Source organism: Mustela nivalis, assembly GCF_964662115.1.
Source record: "Mustela nivalis genome assembly, chromosome: 7".
Classification (NCBI taxonomy): Eukaryota; Metazoa; Chordata; class Mammalia; order Carnivora; family Mustelidae; genus Mustela; species Mustela nivalis.
This window is the reverse complement of record NC_139026.1, coordinates 75319484-75343409: the sequence shown is the minus strand read 5'-3', so window position 1 is coordinate 75343409 and position 23926 is coordinate 75319484. Positions and strand designations below refer to the sequence as shown.

At 37.7% G+C, this 23926-nt stretch overlaps 1 protein-coding gene across 4 annotated transcripts in view; it reads left to right on the top strand.

The window, feature by feature from the left end:
• Positions 1–23926, top strand: part of AMN1 (antagonist of mitotic exit network 1 homolog) — a 108474-nt gene that overhangs the window by 56339 nt on the left and 28209 nt on the right. For all 4 annotated transcript variants that reach the window (XM_082738657.1, XM_082738656.1, XM_082738654.1 and 1 more), the window contains 3 exons: positions 17331–17463; positions 20998–21142; positions 23011–23228. In XM_082738657.1, the coding sequence (XP_082594783.1) occupies positions 17347–17463; positions 20998–21142; positions 23011–23228 (480 nt within the window). In that variant the 5' untranslated portion in view covers positions 17331–17346. The remainder of the gene's footprint in view (positions 1–17330; positions 17464–20997; positions 21143–23010; positions 23229–23926) is intronic.

The following is a 23926-nucleotide window of genomic DNA, read 5'->3' as shown; positions in this document are numbered from 1 at the left end:
TTTATTCCCTGAGCACTTTCTGTAGAGTTCTGGAGGACAGGAATTAGAATGGCAGCCTCCCAGTCTCCGACCCAGAAGAGGCTAGAGCTTGGGACCCCACTCCTCAGTGCGCTCTCAGAGGAATACGCTCAATCACTACCATCTCCCTGGCCTCTAGTCACCCTCTGATCTTACCCAGCCTGTGACCAAGTGTCTCTGTCTCTGGCACACAGCCCCTCCTTGAGTCTCCAAACCCAGGAGATCCCTGTGCTCTTCCAGGGTGGTCGCCTCGCATCTTGTGGGGTCCCTGCTCACAGAGCAGTGGCCCTACTGTGATCACGGTTTAAGGTAACACTGAGTTGAAAGCTCACTCCTTGGCTCTGTCTCTGTAGCTGGCTTCCCCGCTCTAATACCTGTGAGCTCTGTGACACTCAGACACCCCCGATCCTTCTGTGACCCCATGGGACCTGAGACCACTCTGTTCCTGTGTGGGCTTCACCCTGGCTTAGCCTCTAGAGCGATGTCCCTCAGTGGAGCAGACTTGTAAAAGTTCTGATTTTGTGCTCTGTTGTTCTGCCACTTGCCAGGAGCTGGCCCATCCCCCCACGGTCTATCTTCCCCTCACTTTGGATTCATTTCTCCACAGGTCCTACCTTTCAGAAAGTAGTAAATTTCCCATTTCTAGAATTGCTGCTCTTCTTCTCTTCAATCTCCTGTTGGATTTGTAGGTGTTTGGAATGGTATGATAAACTATTTAATTGATCTCTTGTTACCTGGTATCATCTCAGCCTGCTATTCCTCTACCATCTTGACCCCTGTCCCCCAATTTCACTCTTATGTGGAATTTAAGAAACAAAGCAAATAAGCAAAGAGCAAAGAGAGAAACAAAGCAAGCAAAAAATTCTAAAATATAGAAAACGAACTTATGGTATGTTGAGGGGCAGCAGGTTGAGTGTGGAGAGATGGGTGAAATAAGTGAAGGGGATTAAAGAGTGTACTTATGAGCACTGAGTAATGTATAGAATTGTTGAATCACTACATTATACACTGAAAACGAATATAACACTGTATATTAAGTATACTGGAGTTATTTTTTTTAAATGGGAGTTTGTAGATGGCAGGGGATTGGTTAAAGGTGATTTAAGTGTTATTTATCATTATCAGAGACATTTACAAGAAATAACCTAGGTTAAGTTTCTCATATTCATGATATAAACTAGATTAAGTTTCACTTATATGACTTAACTGGTTTTGTCTGCTTGAGGGATTTTCAAGTGTATCCATGTTATTTCATTTTAACCCTAGAAAGTAATAAGCACCACCAAGTGTTAGCTATTTTTATTATTTCACATGGGATATTTTGCTGGAATTTGCAGTAATAATGGCAATTGCTTCTCTCCAAGACCTTTCAGTTCATTAATATTACATTTAAAATATTGCTATGTAAAAATTAAGGCTGAGGAGAACAATTATCTTAACCTGCTGAGTGCTTTTGAAATCACTGAGATGTAACCTTTACATTATACCTCATAAGTTTCTGGCCCTCAGTCCATGGTCATGTTTGTTTTTGTTTTTTTAAGATTTTACTTTATTTATTTGAGGTGGAGTGAGCATGCTCAAGAGAGTATAAGCGGGGATGGGGGTGGGAAGGCAGAGGACATAGGAGAAGCAGACTGCCCTGAGCAGGGAGCCTGATGTGGGCTCCATCCCAGGACCCCAGGATCATGACCTGAGCAGAAGGCAAATGCTTAACCATCTAAGCCACCCAGGTGCCCCCACAGTCACTTTTTATAAGAGAAATCTGTTGTTTCTCCTATGTGTAACTTGGGCTTGGGTAGAGTCCTGAGTAAAGTATCTTGCTTTCATTCTTGGCTTAAATTTTATGCCTAATCCAAATAGGATTTTTCTTTCTCAGTGAAAAATAGTTGAAGTAGTTAAGAGTGCAAGTTAGGAAGACAGACCAAAGTCTAGCTGAATTCCTGTCTTTATTCTGATGCTTCCCTGATACATCCATACAAATGATCCTCTGAACTTCTGTGACCAGAATCAAGTCTTTTATCTCTTCATAGCCACAGTCCCTTATTTTCAGTAGTTGCTCAATATTGGGGTAAGCATGTATTTAAAGTGCACATTTGGCATATGAAGCACTATGCTGATGATTGTGGGAAATAACTAGCAGAAAGAAGTTACAGTCTTATGGGACTAGCATAAGTCAAATGTATAAATAGCAATAGTATAGGTAATGATAGCACAAAAGAGGGATTAACAAAGTGTTTTGAAATTTCTGATGAGGAAAAGAATATACAAGACTAGGAGAAGGCTTTGTAAAGGGGGTTGTATTTGAAGATTGGAAGCATCTTATAGTTAGAAATTGGAGGAAATGCATCCAAGAAGGAGTGGAATAATAAGGGCAAAGGCTTGACAAGCTGGAAAGTTAGAAATATGGGAGAAGACCAGAAATCAGTATTTCACCAGAAAGTAGCATTCCAATTTGGCTGGAGAATATAACATGAATGGCAGAGTAGTATGACATAAAGCCATATTATTTGGAGTAGAGCTTTGGGAACCAGAATGATATAACAGTGTTTAATTCCTGTATAGTAGGAGCTATAAAAGGTTTTGGAATGGTTCTGGGAGTAGAGAGAGATTTGAATTAGAGAGAAGTTGAGAATAAAGAGACTCTTAGGAATCTACTACAGAATCTTGGAAAAAGGTAAAAAGAGCCCAAACAGGGAGACACATGTGAAGATGTTCATTGCAGAATTTCATTGTAGTGACAGAAAATTGGAAAGTCCATCACTGGGCAAGGTGCCATCGAGTATTATGCAGCTGTTAGGGAAGTGAAGAGTAGAGGTATATGGATGGAAATTTAAGACATCATGCTGGAGTGCCTGGGTGACTCAGTTGGTTAAGCCTCAGACTCTTGGTTTGGGCTCACAGGCTGTGGGATTTAGCCCCCCATCTTGCTCTGTGTCTGCCCGCTCAACACACACATACACACACACACACACACACACACACACACACAAACCCCCCTCCGCACCTCCCTATCAGGTCTGGAGACCAGCCCCACATTTGATGGCGTGGAGTCTACTTGAGATTCTCTGTCTCTGCTCCTCTCCCTGCTCATATACATGAATACATGCTCCCCCTCTCTCAAATAAATATATAAAGTCTTAAAAAAATAAAACATAGTGCTTAGTGAGTTAGGAAGGACATTAGGTTTGAGGTTAGTGTTGAGGAGAATAACTACCGTGACTTCCAGTGCTTTGAGAAAACCTCAGTTGTTAGGCCTTCTGACCAAGTAATCTGTGATTTCGTATTGTTGGAGCATTCACTGTACCCCTGGGGGTTGCATCTTTCTGTAAGTTTGGCTGTGGCCAAATAAACAACTTGACAAATAAACAACTAACATAAAATAAATAAATAAAACATAATGCTTACTGAAAAAAAAAAAGAGGAAACAATAACATGTTAAGAAAAATTATCTAGAACTTGGAAGTAAAGCAGAAGGATTGGGGTGCCTGGGTGGCTCAGTCAATTAATAATTTGCCTTTGGCTGAGGTCATGATTCTAGGGTCCTGGGATAGAGCCCCACATTGGACTCTCTGCTCAGTGGGGAGCTTGCTTTTCCCTCTTCCTCTGCCTGCCACTCTCCCTGCTTGTGCTTGCTCTCTCTCTGAAAATAAATAAAATCTTTTTAAAAAATAAATAAAATAAAGCAAGAAGATGACTACATGACCTTCATTGTCATGTTGGGTATTGTCCCCTGTAGGGTCCATATTTGCCTTGAGAATCACACTTCCTAATCCTTTTGGGAAAAGGTGTGTTCAGGATAGTAGTTGGTCAGCAAGCTATTTCTGAGCTTGATTCAGAGTAACAATCAATTCTTTTACTGAGTGCCCTGTTTAGTCCAGAGGACGAGACTTCTCCGTGCAGGAAACTGCTTGGTTTACATCCTTGCATGAGTTCCTAATCTCCTCACTGACTAACACTTGGAATAGCACTGCCTTAGAGAATCTTTTGGATCTGGGATGTGGTGAATAGTTTTTTTTTTTTTTTTTTAATTTATTTTTTATTTTCAGCATAACAGTATTCATTATTTTTCACCACACCCAGTGCTCCATGCAATTCGTGCCCTTTATAATACCCACCACCTAGTACCCCAACCTCCCACCCCCCACCCCTTCAAAACCCTCGGATTGTTTTTCAGAGTCCATAGTCTCTCATGGTTCACCTCCCCTTCCAATTTCCCCCAACTCCCTTAATTGACTCTCTCTGCTTGACTTATTTCACTCAGCATAATAATCTCTTCCAGTCCCGTCCATGTTGCTACAAAAGTTGGGTATTTGTCCTTTCTTTTTTTTTTTTTTTTTTTTTTTTTTTATAAACATATATTTTTATCCCCAGGGGTACAGGTCTGTGAATCACCAGGTTTACACACTTCACAGTGTGGTGAATAGTTTTAAATAGAAAGATCAAGGAAAGGAAAAAAGCAAAAATTAAAGTTTTCAGCTTTGTTGACCAGGAGAATGGTGATTAACATTAGATAATTATGGACAAGCAGGTGTCTTATGAGAAAAATAAATCAAAACATGCATTAGAAATATCAAATGGGCAGATCAAGGATTGAGTTTAAGATTAGGAGTAAATTCCTAATAGATGATAGATGAAGCCATTGTTAAGTTTAAAAGAGAGAATATGGGGAGAAGAAAAGACCAAATTTTATGCAACATTCATATTAGAAGTAGGCCATTTTGCCAAAAATCATTTTTTTGTTACATTAATTCACCATGTAAACCCAAGTGATGGGTTTTTTTTTAACTATAAAATTTGGAGCGATTCATATTGGGTGAGATGTCTACCTCACCCATCCTCCCACTCCACTCCAGCCCCCCCCCCCCCTTTTTTAACAGCCTTTGAAGATTTTGTTAAGTTTTAGCTGGCCAGTTTTCATCTTTGTCTTGAGAACTTAGACCACCTGTGTCAACCCTTGGCACTGAAAACTGAGATCACTTATGTCAATATAACTTGCTCCAGGAAATATTTGCAATCTGTTTATCTAAACAAATGTTTGATTACTAGAACAAACATCTTGATTGTTAAAACATACATTATGTGTATCAGGATAGATTGTTCACCAAGGCCTGCTTTGAGACCCTGTATCCATCAGTCTTACCCTGTTAAATCACAGATTTTGCCCAATATTAACCTACTCCCCATCCTGGAGGGAGAATCCTGCATGTGCTCTTACATAACTTGCCCCTATCGAGATACTACCAAAACCCTGTTAAAGTCCTTGCTGTGATAAATTTAATAAACTTTCTTTGTTTGATCAACACACTTTTGGATAGTCTTCATGAGCCATTTAATAGTTCTCATAGCATTATTTTTCAAAATACTGAATTTGTTTCTGTCCCAGCTCCCTGGTGTTACAGCTAGAGGGAACTAGGACAGAAAGAGGAAAGCATTTACTGTGGAGAATACATGGCACAGGCTAGACAGCTGAGCTCAGAGAAGATGACCCTTAAAGGGGCCAAATGAAAAAGACTGGGAAGAGAGAGCAGAAACAAGGATGACATTGTGGGGAAAAGGAAAACATTTAAAATGTAGCTGAAATCTGCATAAAGGAAAATATAAGGGGAATGAATGTCAGTATAGCATCTGATTTTACCCTTCTTATAAGCTAATACATTTTTTTAGTCTGGTCTTGTTTCATGGATGCTGGTAGAACAGAGGCTCTGGGTCAAAGGCAAATGGACTTTATTACTCATTGCACAACAAGTAGTATGAGCATTAGCATGTTTATGTCACTCCCCCTTCACCTCCAAGACACACAGCAGCAACACAAGGGGCTCATGTCAACACAAGCAGTGGGCTGCATTCCAAAAGAGTAACACAGAGGTCCCAAATGAATGTCTAATCAATCTGTGAGATGCATTACAGGCAAGAAACACTGAATCTGGGGACTCTACCATTGTACAGTAAGCAGTAAGTAATGTAAGAAAGATGTTGGGCTTAAAGCCGACAGCCACAAAAGAATTCTTGAGATGTCTTTGGTACAAAAAGGTGGTTTTATTAAAGCACAGGGCCAGGGCCTGTGGACAGAAAGAGCTGCACTGGGGTTATGAGGAGTGGCTCATTATATACTTTCAAGTTGGGAAAGAGTTAGAGATAGCGTAAGTCTCTAAGGAATTTTGGAAGCAAGGTTTCCAGGACCTTGAGGGGGCTAGCTATTGTTAGGAAAAACTCATTTATTACTGTCTAATAAAACCTTAGTCATGAAACCCCCAGATGTATATCAGTGTGCCATATGCTTGGGGGATGATTGCCAACATATATCTTGGGGGGGGGGGTTAGAGATAAAGAAAGTTTCCAAAAGAATTCTTGTATGTTAAAGTAGGCTTACAGGATCCAGGGAAGGGGGAGCAGATTGGGCAAGGATTGCCTTTTGCCTTTAGCGAAGTCTCAACATCGAGGCAGTTGAGTCCTTAGAGGAATGTCACTCTTCCTGTTTCATGGACTTGTCAATGGACTGTAGGCAGTAAGGAAATTTAATAACTTTTCTTCTACCTTTGTTTCCCCCATCACATTGAGTAAAGGTAAAGAAGTACCATTTTTTTAAAGTATCATTTTGGGTTAGAGCACAAAGTGGTGTAAATGGGGAGAGCATTTGCTACTAGATCCCAAGGAGTCTCATATCCCCAGACCTGGCTCACAAAACTTTTCTCTTCCCTCTTCTATAAAGTTATGTTTCCATTAGCATCCCATTCTCACCACAAAATTGTTAGATGTAGGATTTGATTTTACTTGATGTGACTGTTACGGTTCATACTGTTTGGTAGTGGCAGAAGACACAAGATTTCTGGGCTAGAGACAAAAGACTTTGTTACAGCACAGCAAGCCACATGAAAAGTTTATCTCATTTGTCCTTTTCCCTAAATCGCATGTGGATGACACAGAGGGCTAAGATGGATGCCTGAGCATTGGGTATATTGTAGGAAAAAAAACTGAGCTCAAGGAATACACAGTTTTATAACAACCAATAAGCAAACTTGCCCTTTGTCTTCAAGGGAGACAATACCTCATCTCTCAGAACTGTTTACTACAAACACAACCCACTTGAGAAATGGCCAAAATAAAGAGCAGCTGGGACCTTACCTTTTAGCATACCTATGGAACTATGAAAGGCCTAACTTACCACCAGCCAGAAGTTGGGAAACTATCTCCCCTCAATTTTTAAAACAATTTAGCAATTTTATGGATTTTTAAAAATACATTACTATGTCTTTGTGTCTGTCTGTCTCTCTCTCTCTCACCATTTCTTTCAAAGAATTATTGTAGAATCAGTTGGGATAGAAGGACCTTGTACTGAAAATTAGGCAAATTTAAAATGACCAACTTATTTGAAAAGAGCCTAAGTACATATTTGAAAGAAAAGGAGTCATGATAATTTCTTCCTAATGGGATACAGGTATTAAATGGATGAGAGGATTGATGATATTTAGAAGACTTAGCCAAAAGAAAGTATGAGGAGGTCCATAGAGCTGCTCTCCAGCAGAATAAGCATAAAAGTTGAAAATTATAAAAGAAAATCAACTGCCTCAAGTCTCTGGAAGTCCTCCTAAGGGCATACTGCAAATGAAAAAACATTCATTCAAGATAATCTTTTGAAACTCAGAACAACAGCAGTCTATGACGTGTGAACTATACCTCCACTGTAGGTGGGAATAGCTAAGGTGATGGAACTACCTCTCCCCCCAGCTCCTTGTCAAGGTCTTCAGTATTTTCCTGGAAAAAAACAGGATGCCAGTATTTCTTATCACACTCTTCCCTAGATACTTGTTCACAGGCTAAATGATGGGTGAGTATGGTTGACGGTTGGGGAATTTCTACCTCCACCTAGCCCACACTTATGGAGGAGAAGTTCTATTTCAATATGGCATGCTGAGAATACTTAGAGGATGATCTCCCTTATCCCAGCTCATTCGTGGCTGGAGGTTCCATCCTAGAAGAGGCAAACTGAGAAGAGCAGAGGCTACTGCCCAGCACTCTGCTCCTAAAGTACAGGTTTCACTCAGAGAGATTGATATCATCATCCTTGTTACCAGCTCTGAAATTGTAGCTTAGAGATTTTTTTCCCAGGAAGAAAGGCTGCAAAACAAAGAATTCTGAAGCTGTCAAGAAAATGATTTTATTTGAAACAGAATGGAGGAAGTTCAAATCTAAATAAGTATTAACAAAGAGTCTGATAGCTTCATATGAGATGCAAACTAAACCATAGGCTAAGAAATTTACCAGAGAGAACCAGGGAAAGGGACATCTAACAAGAGTCTGCCCTGGGTTGGAACAAATCTTAAACACAGATCTCAGAAATGAATCCTACAAAGGAGTCTAAAATGATTTGGATGACATTGTGGAGCAACTTGTACCCCCACACATTATTGAAAACATTAGAGCAATTAATCTGTAATGCATGAAGGTTTACAGCTGGGTGTGATACCAATACAGATTTAACAGAATAATCAGAGAATGATAGTCAGAGAGAACCCTACCCAAATCAATGACATACTAGGGTAACAATGCTTATATCCAAGCTGTGCCCACTAAGAAGCAAATCAGAGCTTGCATACAGTGAGGGAAATAGACTTCACTAAAATAGTCCAGCCATGTCACTAAAAAAACAAGTAATCACAAATGTGTGGGATCAATAACCAAAGTTACTACATTATATTATTTAAACTGTCCTGTTTTCAACAAAAAATTTCAAGACAATGAAACAGAAAGTTGGACCCATATGCACAGAAAAATAGGCAACAGAAACTTCCTTAGAGAGGACTCAGATGTTGGACTTAGCAAGACTTCCAAGAAACTGTTATAAACATATTCAAAGAATTAAAGGAAGCCATATATTAAGTAAAGGGGAAAACTGCTTGACAGTTCCTCAAAAAGTTAAACAAAGAGGGGTGCCTGGGTGACTCAGTTGGTTAAGCATCTGCCTTCCACTCAGGTCATGATCTCAGGGTCCTGGGATCAAGCCCCTCATCAGGCTTCCTGCTCAGCAGGTAGAATGCTTCTCCCTCTCCCTCTGCCTGCTTCTCCCCCTGCTTGTACTCTCTCTCTCTGGCCAGTAAATAAATAAAATCTCTTTTTTTAAAAAAAAGCTAAATGTAGAATATTAATATTATCTAGCAACTCCACTCACAGGTATATACCCAAAAGAACTGAAATTAGATATTTAAATAAATATTCATACATATATGTTCATAGCAGCAGTATTCACAATAGCCAAAAAGTGGAAACAGCCAAAATGTCCATCACTAATGATTGATCATTAAACAAAATATGGGGGACACCTGGCTGGCTCAGTCAGTAGAGCATGTGACTCTTGATCTTCAGGTTTTGATTTCAAGCCCCACACTGGGTGTACAGATTACTTAAAAATAAAATCTTTTTGAACAAATAATTCTAAAATTTATATGGAACCAGAAAAGACCTCAAATAGCCAAAGGGATATTGAAAAAGAAAGCCAAAGTTGTTGGCATCACAATTCCGGACTTCAAGCTCTATTACAAAGCTGTCATCATCAAGACAGCATGGTACTGGCACAAAAACAGACACATAGATCAATGCAACAGAATAGAGAGCCCAGAAATAGACCCTCAACTCTACAGTCAGTCTTTGACAAAGCAGGAAAGAATGTCCAATGGAAAAAAGACAGCCTCTTCAATAAATGGTGCTGGGAAAATTGGACAGCCACATGCAGAAAAATGAAATTGGACCATTTCCTTACACCACACACAAAAATAGACTCAAAATGGAGGAAGGACCTCAATGTGAGAAAGGAATCCATCCAAATCCTTGAGGAGAACACAGGCAGCAACCTCTTCGACCTCAGCCGCAGCAACATCTTCCTAGGAACATCACCAAAGGCAAGGGAAGCAAGGGCATAAATGAACTATTGGGATTTCATCAAGATCAAAAACTTCTGCACAGCAAAGGCAACAGTTAACAAAACCAAAAGACAACTGACAGAATGGGAGAAGATATTTGCAAACGACATATCAGATAAAGGACTAGTGTCCAAAATCTATAAAGAACTTAGCGAACTCAATACCCAAAGAACAAATAATCCAATCAAGAAATGGGCAGAGGACATGAACAGACATTTCTGCAAAGAAGACATCCAGATGGCCAACAGACACATGAAAAAGTGCTCCACATCACTCGGCATCAGGGAAATACAAATCAAAAACACAATGAGATATTACCTCACACCAGTCAGAATGGCTCAAATTAACAAGTCAGGAAATGACAGATGCGGAGAAGGGGAACCCTTCTACACTGTTGGTGGGAATGCAAGCTGGTGCAACCACTCTGGAAAACAGCATGGAGGTTCCTCCAAAAGTTGAAAATAGAACTACCCTATGACCCAGCAATTGCACTACTGCAATTGCAATACAAACGTAGTGATCCGAAGGGGCACGTGTACCCGAATGGTTATGGCAGCAATGTCCACAATAGCCAAACTATGGAAAGAACCTAGATGTCCATCAACAGATGAATGGATCAAGAAGATGTGGTATATATACACAATGGAATACTATGCAGCCATCAAAAAAATGAAATCTTGCCATTTGCGACAACATGGATGGAACTAGAGGGTATCATGCTTTGCGAAATAAGTCAAGCAGAGAAAGACAACTATCATATGATCTCCCTGATATGAGGAAGTGGTGATGCAACATGGGGGCTTAAGTGGGTACGAGAAGAATAAATGAAACAAGATGGGATTGGGAGGGAGACAAACCATAAGTGACTCTTAATCTCACAAAACAAACTGAGGGTTGCTGGGGGGAGGGGGGTTGGGAGAAGGGGGTGGGGTTATGGACATTTAATTTTTGATGACTGCTTCAATCTCCTTACTGGTTATGGGTCTGTTCAGGTTTTCTATTTCTTCCTGGTTCAGTTGTGGTAGTTTATATGTCTCTAGGAATGCATCCATTTCTTCCAGATTGTCAAATTTGTTGGCGTAGAGTTGCTCATAGTATGTTCTTATAATTTTTTTGTATTTGCTGTTGGTTGTGATCTCTCCTCTTTCATTCATGATTTTATTTATTTGGGTCTTTTCTCTTTTCTTTTTGATAAGTCTGGCCAGGGGTTTATCAATCTTATTAATTCTTTCAATGAACCACCTCATAATTTTGGTGATTTGTTCTATTGTTTCTATTGTTTTTTTTTTTTTTTGGTTTTTATTTCATTTATTTCTGCTCTGATCTTTATTATTTCTCTTCTTCTGCTGGGTTTAGGCTTTCTTGGTTGTTCTTTCTCCATCTCCTGTAGGTGTAGGGTTAGGTTGTGTATTTGAGATCTTTCTTGTTTCTTGAGAAATGCTTGTACTGCTATATATTTTCCTTTCAGGACTGCCTTTGCTGTGTCCCACAGATTATTGAACTGTTGTGTTTTCATTATCATTTGTTTCCATGAATTTTTTCAATTCTTCTTTAATTTCCTGGTTGACCCATTCATTCTTTAGAAGGATGCTATTTAGTCTCCATGTATTTCTGTTCTTTCCAAATTTCCTCTTGTGATTGAGTTCTAGCTTCAGAGCCATTGTGGTCTGAAAATATGCAGGGAATGATCCCAATCTTTTGATACTGTTTGAGACCTGATTTATGACCCAGGATGTGATCTGTTCTGGAGAATGTTCTATGTGCACTAGAGAATGTGTATTCTGTTGCTTTGGGATGGAATGTTCTGAATATATCTGTGATGTCCTTCTGTCCAGTGTGTCATTTAAGGCCTTTATTTCCTTGTTGATCTTTTGCTTGGATGATCTGTCCATTTCAGTGAGGGGAGTGTTAAAGTCCCCTACTATTGTTGTATTATTGTTGATGTGTTTCTTTGATTTTGTTTTTAATTGGTTTATAGAGTTAGCTGCTCCCACGTTAGGGACATAGATATTTAAAATTGTTAGCTCTTCTTGTTGGACAGACCCTTTGAGGATGATATAGTGTCCTTCTTCATCTCTTATTATAGTCTTTGGCTTAAAATCTAATTGATCTGATACAAGGATTGCCACCCCAGCTTTCTTCAGATGTCCATTAGCATGGTAAATTGTTTTCCACCTGCTCACTTTAAATCTGGAGGTGGCTTCGGGTCTAAAATAAGTTTCTTGTAGGCAGCATATTGATGGGCTTTGTTTTTTTTTTATCCATTCTGATACCCTGTGTCTTTTGATTGGGGTATTTAGCCCATTAACATTCAGGGTAACTATTGAGAGGTATGAATTTAGTGCCTTTGTATTGCCTGTAAGGTGACTGTTACTGTATATGGTCTCTGTTCCTTTCTGATCTACTACTTTTAGGCTCTCTCTTTGCTTAGAGGACCCCTTTCAATATTTCCTGTAGAGCTGGTTTGGTGTTTGCAAATTCTTTCAGTTTTTGTTTGTCCTGGTAGCTTTTTATCTCTCCTTCTATTTTCAATGATTGCCTAGCTAGATATAGTATTCTTGACTGCTAAAAAGAAAAAAAAAATGCTTTTTAAGTGAATGGTAAAACAATATATTCAGTGAATTTTTTTTTTTTGAAGATTTTATTTATTTGACAGAGACACAGTGAGAGAGGGAACACAAACAGGGGGAGTAGGTGAAAGAGAAGCAGGTTTTCCACTGAGCAGGGAGACTGATGCAGGGCTCGATCTTAGGACCTTAAGATCTTGACCTGAGCCGAAGGCAGACGTCCAATGACTGAGCCACCCAGGCCCCCCACTTAGTGATTTTTTTTCTAGATGAAAGCATTGCAGAATATCTTTATGAACTTTGGGCAGTGAAAGAGTTCATAAAGAGAACCCAAAAGAAACTTGCCATAAAGGAAATATTAATATATTGGACTGCATTAGATTATACTCCTCTTCAACAATAAGACGTGATTAAGAGAATGAAAAGGCAATCCACAGAATGGGAGAATATATTTGTAACATATATAACCAACAGAAAGCTCATATCCAGAATGTAAGAGGAACTCCTGCATATCGTAAGTAAAACACAGACCCAAAAGAAAACTAAGCAGGATACTTGAACAGATACTCCTCAAGAGGTTATCCAAAGGAACAATAAGGAAATGAAAACATGCTCAATTTAATTAATAATAAGACACTGAAACTTAAAGTCACATTTTTTTTTCATCATTCAACTTTTTTATTTACAATAAAATGTAACAGTTTTTATGGGCTTACATGTAGATTTCACCTGTGCATTCAGCATTATACTTCATTCCATGATGCATTCAGTCCTCACTCGAGCTGTTTGCTGCCCTCCGATTTCTGGTCCAGTCGACTCTTGTTACTCTTCACCATGTAGATGAAGTAGGCGAGCGTCTCTTTTTCATTCACAGGTATGTTCCTGAAGTGTCGGCTGACGGTTTCTGCTACCTGGGCCTTATTGAAGCCTGGTCTGGTCTGCAATTTGTAGTGTCGTTTATAACGCCGTAGAGTGTTCACCTGCAACTGGAACAGGTCAACCTCAGGAATGTCAGTGTCATGCTCAGGAGAATCTCCGCCATCGTCGCTTGTCTTCCTCTTCCTTTTATTTCGTACACTCTGGATGAAATTTTGTGGAAGTCGCTACCATATATTCATAAATTGGCTAAAATTAAAAGGACTGACAATGCCAAGTGTTGGCAGGGATATGGTTTCCAGGAATCAGTACAGTCACTTCAGAAAACTATTTGGCATTTAGCTAAATATATACATACCTTATCAGCAAGTAGTTCTATGCCTGGATATATACTTGATCAAAAAACAGGCACACATGCAACAAAAGACCTGTCCAGGAGTACTCATATAACTATTATTCATAATAGTAAATTATAAACCATCTAACTGTTCATCAACAATAGAAAAAGATAAATTGTAGTGTTCAAACAATGGAATAGTAGGCTGCATTGAAAATGGACATGGACAAATGGAAAATTAAAATGAACAAATTATAGCTATTTTTAATGCAGATGAGTCTTATATTTTTTATTATAATTATTTTAATTTTTTATTTGACAGACAGAGATCACAAGTAGGGAGAGAGGCAGGCAGAGAGAGAGGGGGAAGCAGGCTCCCCACTGAGCAGAGAGCCCAATGCAGGGCTTGATACCAGGACCCTGGGATCATGACCTGAGCTGAAGGCAGGGCTTAAACCACTGAGCCACCCAGGTGCTGCAAGTCTTATAAACATGTCAGCAAAAGAGGGGCACCTGGGTGACTCAGTTGTTTAAGCATCTGCCTTCAGGTCAGGTCATGATCCCAGGGTTTTGGGATTGAGCGCAGCATGAGGCTCCCTGCTCAGTGGGGTGTCTGCTTCTTGCTCTCCCTCTGCCTTCTCATGCTCTCTCTCTCAAATGAATAAATAAAACCTTTTTAAAAAGTTAGAAAAAGAAGCCAAAGAAATATAGAACAACTTTAAAACTGGACTGAATACAATCTGATGTGAAAAATAATATGGATAGAGATATTACTTAATGATAAAAGGAATATTGCCCAAGAAATTATAATGATCATGAATTTGCAACTAGTACCCAAGTCTTATGAAAAGGAAAATTGTCACTTACGAGGACAGTTGACAATTTCAGCCATGGTAGGAAACTTAATACACTATATTTTGCAAATACAGAAAACAGTAGTCGCATTTATGCATATATACTGTAGTAGTAAAAATAAAATCATGGACACAAGCTGTTTTTAAAAGCTTCATGCTAGTGGTTGCTTCTGCAAAAGGAGATAAAGAGGAAACGTATATAGTTGTGCAAAGGAAGCTTTATTTTTATCTGAAATGTTTTATGTCATAACTTTTCAGCCATTTGGCTAAAATCAAGTGTGAAATGTTTTATGTCTTAAGAAAGGTATCTGACACAATATGATAAATAATAAATTTTAAAATTCTAGACTTATGGTGCAGAGATTTTATATCAGCCTATTTTTATGTATTTTTGAAATTCTCATTATAAAACAATAATGTACAAAAAGCAAAAACTCAAGTAAATGAAAGTAAAACTTGATTTCAAAATGTAAGTATTGTAAATTAAGATTTCTACAAATTTAGGAGTACCTGGGTGGGTCAGTCAGTTAAGTTTCCGACTCCTGGTTTCAGCTCAGGTCATGATCTCAGGGTCGTGAGACTGAGCCCTCTGTCAGGCTCTATGCTTAGTGCAGAGTCTGATGGAGATTCTCTCCCTCTTCCTCCCCCTCTGCTCCTTCCCTCTGCTCATGTTCTCTTTTTCTCTCCCTAAAGTAAATTAATAAAATCTTAAAAAAAAAAGAATTCTGCTAATTCAGTAAAAAAATAACTGAAGAATTAGTTAATACTATCAAACAATCATATATATTCACATATTTGTGTGCATATACATATACTTATATGGGGAGATATTTCTAGACATAAATGATATACTAGAACATTACATCTCTCTGAGAACATATATTCTCTGAATACTTATGGAACAAATACAAATTCAGTCATATATTTAGCCACAAAAACAACCTGTTCAAGTTTAAGTAAAAAAATAGCAAAATAGGCAAAGGATATGAATAGACAGTTTAAAGAAAAGCATATCTAAAGAACCAACAAGTTCATAAAAAGATGTCAAATTTACTAGTAATTAGAGAAATGCAAATTAAAGTAATAAAAGATACCACTTTTCACACATGGGATCTTCCAATATTTAAGAGTATGAAGATCTAGGGGCACCTAGGTGGCTCTGCCACCTAGGGCATCTGCCCTAGGTGGGCATCTGCCTTCAGCTTGGGTCATGATCCCAGGGTCCTGGGATCAAGCCCCATGTTGGGCTCCCTGCTCTTTGGGGAGCCTGCTTCTCCCTCTCCCCTCTTGCTTGTGCTTTCTCTCTCTCTCAAATAAATAAATAAAATCTTTTTAAAAAAGAGTATGTAGATCTTAAAAACACTGGTGAGTGAAAACTAAACAAATCTATGACAAATGTCAGATATATAAATTAGAAATATATACAACAAGCATGTTAAAAAGACACAACAAAAGGGTACACACTAGACATTAGAATGGATTCCTGGAGTGGTGGGAGGTGGGACTGGGAAATGAAGACAATGGAAATAAATGGAAAAATAAATGGAAAAATAAAATGAACCTGTTGCTTGATGGATATGGAGGAATACAATACTCTAGTACTGCTGATAGAATTATGAAGTGTCACTGACTTTCTAGAAAACAATTTGACAACATATGTTAACATGTCCTAGAAACAGTGGAATGTTCATAAATAGAATAACTAAATAAATCCTCCATGCTGTGAAATATTATATAGCCATTAAGGGAGCACTAATACTTGGTACCCTGAAGAATTCTGTAAGACATTATTGAGTGAAAGAGGGTATAGAAAAGTGAGTATACAGTGAGGCCATTTTAGGTAACAGTGATTCCCCCCATCTCTTTAAATGTGCTTGTGTTGTGTGTGTGTGCACACACGCATATGTGTGAAAGCACAAAAAAAATATACACTAGACATTAGTGGGAGGAATGATCTAATGTAATGGGGAAGGATAGGAGAGGGACATTAATGAATGTCAAGTTATATCATTGGAGGTATTTGTAGTCAGAGATTTAAGGAAAATTTATGTTTGTTTAAAGTATGATTTTCTCAGATAGTTGGAATTTCAGGCTACATAGGGGATGTGTGGGTCAGATGGGCCTTGATTATTGCCTGCTCTGGTAACTCTTCTTTATACATACACAATCCTGGCACTAAGTTTGTTATCTCTATGATGTGTACTATTTGTGCAGTCTTTGCAGTTGTAGTTCTTTCATCGTTTCATTATACACATAATTTTTAAGAAAAATAGTGAAAACTTTGCTAGATAGATAAAAGTTGTCAATCAGGAGGCCCTTGTTCAATATTTATTTTGGAATATGTAACTGATCTTGGTTACTAATACTTAATTGGTTACTAATTACATATTGGTTACTAATCTGTAACTAGTCTTGGTAGTAACTGTGTCTTAGGAATTATACTGACTAAGGAAAAACATTTTTTGTCATTTTTTTTGCAGTTTTACTTTAATTTTTTTAATTAAATTAAATTAAATTTTGTGATTTTTTTTGTCATTTAGAATGCTTTTTAGTAAATGAGGTATGCTGAGAAAAAAATGTAAAGGAAGAACGTCAAAGCCTGACAGAGCTCATGCTAGACTTTCGAATCTTAGCAAGCTTTAGTTGTAAATACTGATACAAATGTACACCCAGTTTATGAAAGGTCTGAGTGCAAGCAAAGACCATAAATATTTGGAATTGGTACCAATACCATGTAATTTACTGTATTGCATTTGTATTTCAGATGCCTGTGGTGCTTCATGAAGAACATTTCCAGATATATCACAGACATTAAGCCTCTGCCTCCAAACATAAAAGATAGACTGATTAAAATAATGAGTATCCAGGGGCAGATAACAGATTCAAATATAAGTGAGGTAAGATTATGTAAAATTGTGGGGCACCTGGGTGGTTCAATGGATTAAAGCCTCTGCCTTCAGCTGGTGTCATGATCCCGGGGTCCTGGGACTGAGCCCTGAATTGGGCTCTCTGCTCAGTGGGGAGCCTGCTTCCCCCTCTCTCTCTGCCTGCCTCTCTGCCTACTTGTGATCTCTGTCTAATAAATAAAAATAAAATCTTCTAAAAAATTTTTAAAAAAAGAGTATGTAAAATTGCAAAGCAAGCATATTACATTTTACTGTTTAGATGTGGTTTCAGATTTTTGGAACAATGACATATAGTAGGCTCAGTAATAAGTTTAAAATATAACAAAATATTGGGGTTCTTTTTTTCCCCTCCAGATAGCCAACTAAGCTTGGCTAATTGGCTATTCTATAAGGCAGTAAGTCTAGTAAGGCCTTCTAACCTGAACTGAAATCCTAGCTTAGCCACTCTTTCTGACATTGAGCGTCAGTTCTCTTAACTGTAAAATGGGTTTGCAGCCATCATCACTGTCTGCCAAAACTCTAGTCTACGCTACACTTGTCTACTACAGAAACTCTGTTTCTAACCAGTTGCTGACTTTACTACACATTCTGCCCAAAGTCTATGATCAAAAGGAATCTGATGATAGCACTCTAGCACATGACTGTCCCTGTAACATTGTAATTGCAGTTAGATGTGCCATTAGTGTTTCTTTTAACATTAACCTGAGGTATCTGTAATGCTTTGTTTTCTTCATTTAGCTTGCACTGGAACATAGACATTTTAGTGTTGTTGTCTGCTTAGCTCTATCGAGGTAGAATAATATCCCCAGGTTCTTACTGTTAATGGCTCTGTGGATGTATTTAGTTTGTGTATGGTCCACAGAATAATCATTATGACACTACAGAAAACTGGTGGTTTTCTTCACTTCCCCACCATCCGCATTTTGTTCTCACCCATTAACCTATATTGCAGTAGCTTAGATTTTTGTTTTATGGCAATCCTTAATATTAATTTAAACCTAATTTTACCTGAAAACAAACAAACAAACAACCAGCCCTAATTTTACCTGAATATAAAAGGGCTAAGGAATGAATGACATAGAAAAAACCAAATATGATTTATTTGATGCTCTCCCTTGTTCTCCATCCTTACAAGTCCTACTTATGAAATTATTCAAAAAGCTAGATCTAACATCCATTACAAAGTTGCATGCATCATTGGATGGCTCTCTTTGAAATATTTCCTATATCTTTTTATAGTTGGCTGGAGAGACCTTTCTAAATATGACACCAGAGTTAGAAACCAAGAAGAAAAAAATTGATGGATTTGATTACCTAACAATATGAACTTCCTTATAGCTAGAAGAAAAAAAAGAAGCAAAATCAAGTAACAAAGTAGGAAAAAATTTGCAATACACATGCAGTTCCACAGGTTTGTTATCTTGACAATTAAAAAAAATCCCTATAAACCAGTAAGAAAAATCAAAACAAATACTAAAACAAAAGAATTAGGCAATACTCAAAGGAAAATATATAAATCCCTATTAACATATAAAAGGAAATTTAACCTAATTAGTAATAAAAGTCACAGTTTCTTTCAGTGGCAGACTTAAAAAAATAGTAATAAAAAGTAGTAATAAAAAATAGTGTGGACAGTGGTGTGGTCAATAGTCACTTTTATTTCCTATTGGTTGAAGTATAAATTGATTAAAACAAAAACAAAAACCTTTTAGGAGGACAGCTTGCCATTAACTATCAAAAGTCCTAAAAAGGTGCTTACTATTACTATTACAACAATTTTAGTCCTAGTATTTTTTTGAGTTTTAGTGGGATATAACTGACATATAACATTGTATAAGTTTAAAGCAAACAATATAACATGATGATTTGATACATTTATACATTGCAAAATGATTATCACATTAGGATTATTTAACAACTCCATAACTTCATATAATTATAATTTACTTCTGACATTAATTCCAAGAAAATATGGAAAGCATATGATATATGCTTATCATAATATTTATAATAATAGTTCACAGTTACATATAGTATATATTATAAACAAGACACCTTTACTTCTTACAAAATATAATCCCCATTTTAATAATGAGGACATTGAGGGCCACACACACACATACAAAAACCAGAGCTTGATCACACTCATAGGGTTCAAACTCAGGCAGACTGCCTCCAGAAGACATGTTCTTAATCACTATACTGTATTGCTTTCTAAATCAGCCTAAATCTTCATCTGAAGCATTTGTCAGTGTAGAATGCATGTAATATGTTATGGTGTGTGCATAGAATGGAACAGAATACAACCACAATAAATCATTTTTGTAAAAAGTGCTCATCTTATAAGTATATATAATCTGATCCCATTTTTCATCTTTTTTTAACTCAAAAAAAATCAGAACTAATACTGTTTTTCTCTGGGTATTGGTATTATGGTTAATTTTAGTTATAGTGGATAAAAGCATGGCCTTTAGAATTAGAAAGAGCTGTTTTCAATCCTAGCCCTGCTTTTTTTTTTTTTTTTTTTTTGACTATGTACTTTGTTCTACTACTTAAGCTCCAGGTGCCTCAATTCCCGGATTTATAAAAAGTCTCTCAGGGGTCTGTGTTTGAGAGAGAATATTAAATGACATAATGTACATAGCACACTTTTTTTTATCTTTCTTGGTAAGTGCTTAATAAATATAAATAGTTATTTTACCATTTTTATAACTTTTCAATATTGTCTGATTCTTTTACATTAGTACTTTTATTACTTTTATTCAGAAAAGTAAAGGTATTTCTACTATGGAAAAAAGTAGAAAGCAGCCTGCTTAAGATTCTCTCTTCTTCCTCTGCCCCTTCCCACCCCCTCATTCTAAAGGAGGGAAGGAAGGAACATAGGAGAGAAGGGAGGAAAGGAGAGAGGGAGGAAGGAAGGAAGGAAGGGATAGAGGGAGGGAAGGAGCGAGGAAGGAAGGAAGGAAGGAAGGAAAAACCAAGGAAGAGAGCTCAGAACACTTTGAAATCAATTTGCTGTTTTTTGCCCTTAAGTAAACAATCAGTAATACTAGATTTGTTTGTACTCTCTCCCAATAAGAATGAAGGACATAAATGTAATAGAAAAGTGATACTCACATCCTATAACCGTTCAGTATATAGAGGCTATATATATACTCATACCTGCTAAGCAGAGGCACATAGCTAGGATCTCTAATAACAGAACTACTGGGAAAAGATAAGCACATGCTTATCAAGGTGGTGACCTTGATTATCAGATTTTCAGATCTGGTGTGTCCTTACTCTGTACCAGCTATCTCATCAAAGCCATGTGTAAAGTGGCAGCACTAGAAACCATACCTCCAATTGAAAGTGGGCGTATTTTTTCCTGATTTATGTATGTATCTGCACTCAGATAGGTTTTTGTATTCTTTGCTGTATTTTCCATCCACCATTTGTCTGTCATGACCACCAAAACACTAAATATGGAACAAACTTTTATATTTATAGGAAAAAATTATTTTTTGCAATCATGTGTTTTTACAGATTTTACACCCTGAAGTGCAAACTCTAGATTTGCGAAGCTGTGATATTTCAGATACTGCTCTCCTGCACCTGTGTAACTGCAGAAAACTAAAGAAATTAAATTTAAGTTCCTCAAAAGAAAACAGGATTTCCATAACTTCAAAAGGTATGTTTATTAACACTGAATAAATTGATAAATTACTATTCACCATCTAGTATAATTTTGGAACAACAAAGGGGTAGTGAATATGTCAAAAGTGAGTATGAAGATGTTAAAGAAGCAGAAATAGAAATATTCAATAGAATAGAATATTTCTATTCAATAGAAATATTCAAGCTAAGATAAAGAATCCAAATTAGAATTCCAACTTACAACCATTGCTGGAATTTAAGTGATACACTAAGTCACTACTTATAATTTAAACATATTCGAAGTAGGGGCGCCTGGGTAGTGCAGTCAGTTAAGCATCTAACTCTTGGTTTTGGCTCAGGATCATGATCTCAGGATCATGGGATGGAGCCTGGCATGGCATTCAGCTCCAGGCTCAGTGAGCCCTCTGCCTAGGGTTTCTCTCTCCCGGTCCCTTTGCCCCTCCCCCTCCAACCCTCATGCTCTCTCTCACACTCTCTCTCAAGTAAATAAGTAAATCTTTTTTTAAAAAAAAGAGAGAGAGAGAAACATATTTAGAGTAAACATGGATGGACATCCATGTAAGAGAGCTTAGAACACTTTGAAATTGATTTGCTGTTTACCAGTTCATAGTTTGTTAAGGCTTTCTTGATGTAAAATTACCACTGAAACTTAAATCACCATCAGATTAAATTTCCTAGGCACTCTCCTATCAGTCTGTTCAATGATAGTTTGTTTTTTGTTTTTATGGGTTGGGTTTTTTTAAGATGGCACTACCATCTGCCATCATACAACCCTATTACAACACCATTGACTATAATCCCTATGCTACCTTTTATCCCCTACAATGCATAGTTTTTTAATAGCCAGTCCAACCACATTTTTCAGTGTCATTATTACATGAATTAGAGGATTTTTACCCTATTGATTTTAAAAAAATCAATAAAGGATTTTAACCTTTTCCTTCAATATCAGAAAGAGGGACTAGGGCACCTGGTGGCTGAGTCAGTTAAGCAACTGTGTTGGCCTGTCATGATCCCATGATCTCAGGGTCTTGGGATTGAGTCCTGTGTTGGGCTCCCTTCTCCACAGGGAGTCTGCTTCTCCCTCTGCTCCTCCTCCCACTAGTTCTCTCAATCTCTCTCTTTCTCTCTCAAATAAATAAATAATCCTTTAAAAAAAAGAGGAACTTATTTGACTAGCTAGGTTTCTGGGAAGTTTTGTAGTAGTTGGTTGTATTTTGAGATCATCTTGGTTAGCCAGTTAGGCTATTCTTAATACTACAAAGAAGCCTAAGTTTCTAAATGTTTACACAAATAATGCCTCACAAAAAATACTCTTATTTTTGTGGCACATTATCATGTACCCATCTCCAAAGTGTATTTACATCATTTTAATTGGATTTAAATGTCAAAAGGGGAAGAGAGAATGGAGAGGCGGAAGTATGATCCCTAAGGATAAGCATGAAAACAATCACGTAAGACATTTGGGCAGTTTAACTTTTGATGTCCCTTCAGACTCCACAAGAAAATTAACTTTATTACTTTAAAACTTTTGTTTTAATAAAAAGGAGATTCATCTATTATTTAATGATCTAATTTGATTCTGAATGTCTTTTGGCTATTTTCTAAAGGCAAATTTAGTTGTCAATAAAGACTTGCCACTCCGCAGATATTCTCAATGATATACTACAGCGTATGTAGAGAATTCCTAAAATATTCCAAGAAAGTTTTAATGATGACAGCATCACTGGAAAATAAGTATATCCTCAGAGATGGACTACTTCGCAAAAGGCTAACATACAGTTGGATATATCAATACCGGTGATTGCTAAAATGAAAATCAGTCGCATTTCTCATGTATATATGTGTACAGCTCATTGATACATAATTGTTTTCCCTCAGGAATAAAAGCTGTGGCTTCCTCTTGTTCATACCTGCATGAGGCTTCTTTGAAAAGATGCTGCAATCTCACTGATGAAGGAGTCCTTGCTCTTGCACTCAACTGCCGGCTGCTAAAGATCATTGATTTAGGTGGCTGTTTAGGTATTACTGATGTGTCCTTACATGCATTAGGAGAAAACTGCCCGTTTTTGCAGTGTGTTGATTTTTCAGCTACTCAGGTAAATGAAATAGAGACTTGAAATACTAGGCTGTATGTGTTTGCCCAGTGATTTTCCATGATTCATCAGAAAAACATAATTAATTTTTTAAAATTTTTGTTGGAATTGTTGACATCCTCATGCTTCCATAGTTATACAACTTGGCACATTCCTGTCAATTATTTTAAGCAAAAGTGAAAAAGATAAGGGTGGCTATAACATAAGTTTGCTGAATGGTGTTAGGGTCCATGATCAAAGGAGTGAAAGTGACACAAAGGGAAGGTCAAACAAAGCTTTATTTTGCACCAAGCATCAAGAATCAAACTGACCATTTGGGGCCTTCTCTTACAGAGAGAGCAACGACTCCCAGCCTCACAGGCTAACTTTTATAGAGTAAAGGCCATGTGGTTGAGCCTGGCCACACACAGGTGGCCAATGAGATTGCAACACACAGAGAAAGCTGCACAGTCGTGCTAGGTCACACACAAGTGGCCAATTGAATTACAAGTCACCCCGTAGTAGCTATTTGAACTAGCCTATCACCTTGGTCAAAATTGGTGCCCAAAAGGCACCCAAAATGTGGGGCCCACACTCCTTGGTAGCTAGGGAGACAGTATGTGTGCTCCACTGATTGGATGTCTCCACCTGGCCCGACTCATCCCTGCATTTGGGCTCTTATCTCCACCTGCCCTGACCCACCCTTGTATTTGGGTTCTGTT